Source organism: Corythoichthys intestinalis, chromosome 2 (genome assembly GCF_030265065.1).
Source record: "Corythoichthys intestinalis isolate RoL2023-P3 chromosome 2, ASM3026506v1, whole genome shotgun sequence".
Classification (NCBI taxonomy): domain Eukaryota; kingdom Metazoa; phylum Chordata; class Actinopteri; order Syngnathiformes; family Syngnathidae; genus Corythoichthys; species Corythoichthys intestinalis.
The window spans coordinates 43,971,897-43,980,670 of NC_080396.1; the positions used below are offsets into that span (position 1 = coordinate 43,971,897).

The 8,774-nt window shown below is 40.8% G+C and overlaps 1 protein-coding gene across 1 annotated transcript; it reads left to right on the plus strand.

Moving 5' to 3' along the window:
* Positions 1-4,400: 4,400 nt before the first annotated feature.
* Positions 4,401-5,998, plus strand: LOC130931876 (transcription factor HES-5-like). Its single transcript, XM_057861055.1, has 2 exons — positions 4,401-4,765; positions 4,980-5,998. The coding sequence occupies exons 1-2, from the start codon at positions 4,586-4,588 to the stop codon at positions 5,355-5,357; spliced, it is 558 nt and encodes a 185-aa protein (XP_057717038.1). The 5' UTR covers positions 4,401-4,585; the 3' UTR covers positions 5,358-5,998.
* Positions 5,999-8,774: the final 2,776 nt, after the last annotated feature.

Here is an 8,774-nt window from a genome sequence, read left to right on the forward strand (position 1 = left end):
TACGCGATAATATCTCGTTAAAGTCATTGCGTCTGTAATTTTGCTCTCACGTGCTCTCACCTCCAGATAGGGTTTTGCTGTTTAATTTTTTTTTTTTTTTTTAAATGCCCTCCTGTTCAATTTTTTTCTTCCCCCAGAAAATTGAGATTTTAAGCTTTCCAATGATGTGTCACACATGCATATCGGACAATTTTGAAATTTGGCCAAATTGGGGGTCTCAGAGTGGAACTTTAAGTCACCTGAGTGTTTTCCGCCATATTTAATTATGTACAGTACTTCTCACAAAATTAGAATATGCTGTCAGATCAGGAGTCCTTCCTATGTCTGAACTCTTCTGAGCAAGCAACCTAAGGCTGACTTCTTAAAGGCTCACATGTAGCGACGTGTGTTGCATATATATGTATAGTATACATTAGAACCTAAATCTGATCTTCACACACTTGGAATGTGTTAAAAACTACACTAAATGTTAATATTGTGGTCTACAAATTGTGATGTCTAGGTATGTGAAATCCAGGTCTTTACAAGGATAAAAGGTTAAGCTATTATCCTACTGTCTGAACTAAACAGGTGGGGGATAAATAAGTTATAATAATTGAATAATCAGTGTTTGACTAATTAAATGCGATGATTTTTCACTGCAGAATTATATGCTGTGGTACAGTTGTAGGTACAGTATTTATTTACCCAATATAACATTTAGTTTTTTTCTTAAAACTGTTTTTGTTTATTTGGTTGGTCAAATTAGAGGCGGGCTTCACCCTTGATGGGTCACTAGTTAAAACACATACACTATTACAGACAGACAAACATTAACACTCACAGCCACACCTTTGGATAATTTGTTTTCTTCAATTAACATAACCAAACGTATATCTTGGAAATGCACATGGAGAAAACCCACACAAGTGTGAAAGAACTGATAAACACACCGTACTGATCTATTTGAAATATATTTTTAAAAAAAATTAAAAATCCCCCCCAAAATCATTCTTTTTTAAAAATGTGATGATTAAATGTGCTGTATAATTGAAAAAGAGGAAGATAATTTCTTTATATGGATTGTAATGGTTAGTAATTGAGTTAGCCGTGAGATATAATTATTATTGTGTCATAAAATTTAGGGGAATTCTGACACGGGTATAATGAAATATTACAACTGTCCCTGAAAAACATGTAATGGGAGAGTAAAAAATAATTATTGAAAGCCAATGGGTGAAAACTAAGTTACCAGTTGGTTTACGCGGTCAAGTGCTAAACATGGTTAGAAGATTTTTAATCTCAAAAGCTCCATTCTGAAATCATGCAAATTTGAATGAGTTGCACTCATGTACTTAACTTCACCGCAGGTGTCTGCTGCCAATAAGCTCATGTTCTTAAGCGAGTTTCATCTGGTCGGTGCACATTTGGTGACCCTCACCCCCTTCTCCGCTCCCGTCCCACTTGTGGTCGGGGCGTGCTGTCTCGTGCTTAAATTATGTCTCAAGTGTCTCCAAAGTCTTTCACAACTATTTGTGTGTATGGTGTATACAACTCTTGTGTGTGGAATGTGGCATTCCTTTCCCGGAACTTTCTCAGGGTCTAGTTGGCCGAGCCAGATGGCCTCGCAGGCCCGAGCCTCTGCCCGCCTCCCACCTCCAACAAGAGATCAAACACCGTAGCTAATGTGATGTGTAACAAGACACACTTCCATTGTTCATGCCCGGAGGCCCTGTTGAATGGCCACGAACTGTGGGAAACGGCAGAGAGCGCACTCACAGAGGGACGGCTTGACGGGAAGACGCTTTCTGCGGCCGACTGGACGCACTTTATGGCAGCAGTTCCGTAGATCCGTGAATGGGAGGGGAACTAGTCGTCACACACACTTGTGAGCAAAAAAAGAGACCCCCGGCAGGCTCGAACGCGACAGCCAAGCAATGCAGAAGACATAAAGAAGACGACACATAATGAAGCTACTGTGTCTCTTCAGGCCATGCTGAGGAGAAAGACATTTTTATGTGCTGAGAACCTGATGTGCAGACAGACAGACATGCTGCGGTGGCATAGCTCAGTAGCACAGTAGTTGTTCCCTAACTCAGTGGTTGTGAGTTTGATTCCCCTGCCCTGGTGACCGTATGGAAGTGTCCTTGAGTTAGTTACTGTGTTGGATCCTATGTTGTCATCAGTAAGTGAATGAGGAAATAGTGTCAAAGTACTTTGAGTACCTTGAAGGTAGAAAAACGCTTTAGAAATGAAAATCATTTACCAAGGCCATGGATGGATGGATGGATGGATGGATGGATGGATGGATGGATGGATGGATGGATGGATGGATGGATGGAGGGAGGGAGGGAGGCACGGAGGGACGGAGGGAGGGAGGAGGAATGGACAGACCAACAGCTAGCTACAGTTGATACCGAGCTAGATATCTGGATGGATGGAGGGAGGGAGGAATGGACAGACCAACAGCTAGCTACAGTTGATACCGAGCGAGATGGATGGATGGATGGATGGATGGATGGATGGATGGATGGATGGATGGATGGATGGATGGATGGATGGATGGATGGATGGATGGATGGATGGATGGATGGATGGATGGATGGATGGATGGATGAATGGATGTACAAAGAGAGAAAGACTAACAGACAGATGGAAGTGTGCACGCGTGCTTATGCACTGCAACCACAAAAGATCAATTAACAGTCCCAGTGGAGGAGCAGCGCGGGGCTTTTGTAGTGCATTGAGCGTGATGTTAGGAACTGGTGGGAAAGTAGACACACAGGCCTACTCACACCATCCAACCACATCTGGGGGCCTACTCTATTACTTCAGCGGTCTACTACTCCCTCTGCGGAGCGCTGACAATTAAGGTGACACTAAGCTGACGCGTCACTCACTTGTCGCCTCACAGCCTGTGGGCCAAGTGTGCCGCCACTGGTTTAACATTGCACATTTTCATCTTCACGAAGCATCGGCCTGGACAATTATTAGGCAAGAACATCTAACATAATAGGGCTATGGTTGGAGATTGAGAACTTCAATTGCTTTTCACCAGAAGTGCGAGCCGTGCTTGTTGTGTTAGATATGATGCATTTGTCTGTGCTAATTGATGTTTCCATAAAAAAAACAGTCTTGAGTGGTCTTTGTCGATAGTTTGTTCAATTTTGAGCCAGGCAGGGTTTCATAGATAGCAAAGCGGAAGAAGACATTACAAAGACGACACATAATGAAGCTACTTTGTCACTGCAGGCCAAGGGCGTAGGTTTCCATAGGGGCGGTAGGGACATAACACTACCAAATTTTCAGGATGCTCAAATTGTCCACACCAACTTTTAAGCAATCATATTTAAATTATATAATCAGTTCAGTTGTCTAGGTAATTGAGGTTGTCTTCCCATATGTTGTAAGGATAGAAATGACCATACCATTATTAATTGAATTATTTTAATGATCTTCAGACTAACATTTAGCCTTTTTCACTTGCTGAATGTGCCGGTCCATTTTTTCCCCCCAAACGTCCGTTTGATTGACTGATGACTTGCATTTATTTAATATGTATGTATTTATTTTCTACATTATTTATTAAAAAATATTTTTATTTCTACAGTAGCCTATGCAGATATTTCTTTCAGATAATCATACACACATACATCATACATTTACAGGATTTCAAAAAATTAAAAATGATACAACAAAAAAATACATCCAATTCGACATTTATTATGTATGTATTACGTATATAAAATACAAAATCGAAAGAATTAGTGTCTTTAACGTCAGAACGTTTCAGTTTTGTGGACACACAAAACAGTTTAAATCAGTCATTGTTTTTTTCCTTAAATTTTTTAAACCATTTTAGTTATTGATAAAAACCTTGATAGATAGAAAGAGAGCAAGATTGCAGGGATTTTGCTCTATCACCAATTTCATGATGATACGATATAATTCGATACTCTTTGGACAACGTTACGATATTTGCCAATATTACACGGGCTGCCATTTTCAATTCGATTACTGATATTATACAAACATTTGACACAATGAGTAACATTTCACCTAAAGCAATAAAAATACGAAGAAGCTTTGATGTTGTGAATTTTGTTGCAAAACAAAAGGGTGTTTCTAAGAGATGACCATGTTGACCGATTTTTTGCGTTTTGATTGTTTTCCATGCAATTCTGCTTAACCAATCAATATATGTATAATGTATAATCATAATAATGTATCGTTACAGCCCAAATAGCTAGATAGCTGACAGAGATCCCCAAGCACATTTGACGCGTCCACAATTCCTGTTTATGTGCCTCACTTGCACTTTATATTGTTTTACTGCTGCAGCATTTGGTCTTTAATAGCAGCTCCATCCTCTTTGAAGCAGCAGCGTCAAGCAACTAACTTCCTCTAATTTTGAGCCTTCCAATATTGAATTTTGACGGCAAACATTCAGTGATGAGTTACTGCGCGTCCCTCAATCATTCGTCGCTTATCTTGGGAAACATGCTCTGCACAGATACATGACCTCTGGGTTATTGACGTCTCTTCTATTGTTGTGTTGGGAGTCCCACTGGTCAGAGTGTGGGAACCCCAGCCCGGCCTGAGCCACATGCCTTTGTTATGCAAATGTGAGCCTATAAAAAGAGGAGCAGCTCCTGCACAGACACCAAAGCCAATAATACTGTCGTGGAAGAAGCTTCTCCTCTGCACCTGCATAGAGATGGCGCCTTGTTCTTCCAATTTCTCTTTCATGCAGCATGCCAGGATCTCTGAGAGGGAAAACATCAAAGTAAGTTCTGGAGCTGGGAGTGTGTGATTATGTTTCAGTAACATTGACAGCGATAGACGTTCAATCCATTTTTTTTCTGGAGGGGCTGGAAGCGATCATTCGCTGTCAGCCTCTCCCAGTGGCAATGGATTGGACGTCAATGGCTTTTAATGGCGGCTAATGATTTAAAATACACGAACATGAGCTGACCGTCACATCTCCTTTCTCCCCTCAGTTAAGAAAACCCGTCGTAGAGAAAATGCGTCGGGACCGCATCAACAGCTGCATCGAGCAGCTCAAGCTCATCCTGGAGAAAGAGTTCCACAAGCAGGAGCCCAACTCCAAGCTGGAGAAGGCCGACATCTTGGAAATGACCGTCAGCTTCCTGAGGCAGCAGCTGCAGCCCACTGTTGGTGCGAACGGCAGTGACTACAGTCGTGGTTACTCTCACTGCTGGAGGGACTCGTTGCACTTCCTCTCCACGGGTAGCGCAGGAGCCTCAGCAAGGGCTGAGACGATCCGGGGGGACCGCAGCCCCTCTCTGGAGTTCTCGCCCGGAAGAGGCACCAGGCTGCAGGACAGCAGCGGATGCCCCGTGTGGAGGCCATGGTAGAAGACTCGGACCCCTCCTGGGAAGTACTCAGCGTCTCATCATATTGATGGACACGCTGGAAAAGACACGGCTCCCACTTATCTAGAAGATCCTTTGCTTTGACTGTGATTCACCGTTTGACCTTTCTTTTCTCTGGTTTTGTGTGATGATGGTTTTTTTTTAATCGTTTACTCCAGTGGAGTTGTATAACTTGCTCAATTGTAACAGTGTATCTCTGCTGTATTGCCTCGTACTGACGGCTCATGTTGAGAATATTTCTCTCTTATCGTTGAATGAACTATGCCAAATTGTATAATGCTGAGTGACGTGACTTATTTGACCGTGTGTGTGAATGTGACTGTTATTCTTTCGACTATGACATTGATGCTCTTAAAACTCATTTTGTACGACAATTACAAATACAAATAAAACAATCGTGGGGGAAAAAAAACAACAACATTTTTTTGACTCATTGACTTGAGATAATTAATCATTTGTTAAGATGTGAAGTTCATAATTTACTTTTGTCTATTTGTTAAAAAAAACATGATATGCTCAAAAAATGTGATTTAAAAAGTTCCAAAGAAATATACTCATTAAAAGCCCTCAAATGCAAATACGGCATGCTGTATATTTTTGTTTTATACACAACACCTCAAATCACACGTCCGTGCAAGCATGCAAATGAGGGCTGTCAAAATGATTGGGGTGTACAGACAGTCCTGCACCCCTGGGGATGGCTTGCTCAAGGCAATTTCACGGTTATTTCACTGCTATTTTTGCATTTGACCAAAGCAGGACTTGAGCCGTAACCCTCATGCTCTATTCATTTTGATGCCATATTCAAAAATGGAGATACCAAATTCAGCTATATTTGCTGGACTCAGAAATCCATCCACTGAGCTTAACTCATTTCACAAGAAATTGCACATAACAACTAGTTTAAGGCTAACAAACACTGCAAAACACTGGTTAATGAATAGTATCGGCATAGTAACCCTTCAAACAACTGATATTTGAACTAAAAGGTGTAACACTTCGAGGCTGACAATATTGCATGATTGCATTTCTATTAATTTCTATGGGAAAAGGTCATTTGAGATATTGAATGTTTTGACTTTAAAGCATGGTCATGGAAAAAAATGAAACTCAAATCTCACGGCACCACTACTTCATCTCTAAAAAAACTAATGCAAGCCTCGCGAGGCATAATATTATGTTATATAACAGTGTTATGAGAACAATACTGGAGTTTTTCTAGTTCTCCTGCACATACATTCCATAGAGATGTCATTAAAATCAATACATTTACTTGGAATTAAATATAAATCCAGTCCTGTGTTATCTGTGAATATGATACTGTGTACCTGCCATATTTACTATAACAAATGAACAAAGACTTTTACAACAATTGCATGCCCATGTGATTGACTTCATGAGGGGGTTGTGCTTCAACAGGAGTCAGACAAATCAATAAGTCTGAGGTGGGGCAGAGTAGACACAGGGCTGACCAGGAGAGATAAAGAATCTAAATTAGAAGAAGAATGATAGCTGTCATCCTCTTATCAACCTACCGCTCTTATCTCTCATCCCATTCCCAGCCATAAGATAGCATTGTGAGTCTGGGAACAATTAAAGACTGGATTGAATGCATGTAGGGGGTCTCAAGAGGAAGGTACTGGCTGAAAATTGATGTGATACAGGGGCTGAACCTGGAGGGGGCAGGGGGTACGACAGCACCCGGGCCCGAGCCGGGCCCAGTTTGGCGTAAAGTGAGCGCGATTGGGCGAGGGGAGGGTCAAACAGAAAGGTAAGATGATGCGCGGAGCTGTAATAAGTGTTAAAAAATCTACCAGCCACTTGTCCGGTTGTCTGAAGGGGCCTGCAAAAAAAAAAAATTTCACTTGCACCCTACACACACACCGGACAATCGTGTTGAGGGTCCTGCGAAAGTCTGGAAGGGGCCACGAATAACAGTCCACTAACCCCGTCTCTTCCCCTTGTTGGACGGTCCACTTGGTGGGTCTCGTTTATGCTCATCTCACCCGGGCCCTGCTCACATTTGTTCCACCACTAATGTCATATGAAGGAAGATGTGCGATTTGCTTGCAACTGATCCAGTGTGCCCTGCTTCTCTTACAGTAATTTAATTAAATGTTAAAGATAATGGAGACAGAGAATGATAACAAAGCATAAATCAGCTGCTGTTCAGGGATTACTTGGTCACGGCATTACAAAATTTTGGATCAAAGATTCAAAACACAATCAAATCAGACCACTGATGTATCAAGCCCATATATAAATTGTTCCCCCAAAATAGCCAGTGAAGCTAAACACCAACGTGTCTGACAGTATTTTGTTGGCCTCCAATAAAAGTGGCGCCTGTTGATCAGTGGCACACTTCGCCTGTTGACCGAGCACACGAAGCCGTGAGTGTGGGAAAGCCCTACTCGGACTCTACTCACACGTCTGCTCATCAATGGGGTTGACCTCCCAGCCACAAAAGACCTTTTCATCTACTCTCACAAACAGCGGCTAATAGCGCTGTGTGTGTGTGTGTTGTGAGAGACAGAAGAAGACAGGCCAATTGTGCCTTTATTTAAAGGGATCTCTTAAATAGGATGATGCTGTTTTTCCCAGCAGATACCAACTGTTGTTAAATCTCTGAAGCTGGGAATGCCTAAAGAAAATGTCATTAAATGTAGAGGTATACAACAGTGGCACCTTGAGAACTTTATTAATTTATTCAACGACAACACCCGTACGTCAAAACATATAATGAATTGAAATCATTTAACTAGGGCTGTCAAACCATTTAAGTTTTTAATCGAGTTAATCACAGCTTAAAAATTAATTAATCATAATTAATCGCAATTCAAACCATCTATAAAATATGCCATATTTTTCTTAAAATTATTGTTGGAATGGAAAGATAAGACACAAGTCAAACATACATTCAACATACTGTACATAAGTACTGTATTTGTTTATTATAACAATAAATCAACAAGATGGCATTAAAATTATTAACATTCTGTTAAAGCAATCCATGGATAGAAAGACTTGTAGTTCTTGAAAGATAAATGTTAGTACAAGTTATAGAAATTTTATATTAAAACCCCTCTTAATGTTTTCATTTTAATAAAATTTGTAAAATTTTCAAGCAAAAAATAAACTAATAGCTCGCCATTGTTGATGTCAATAATTACACAATGCTCATGGATGGTGCTGAAACCCATAAAATCAGTCGCACCCAAGGGCCAGCAGAGGGCAACAAAACAAAAAAAACACAAGTAACAAATGGACATGACACTGTCATTTTAATCTGAGCGGTGCATGTGCATTAATTGCGTCAAATATTTTAACGCGCTTAATTGAAAAAATTTATTACCACCCGTTAACGCGATAATTTTGACAGCCCTACATTTAACATTGAAA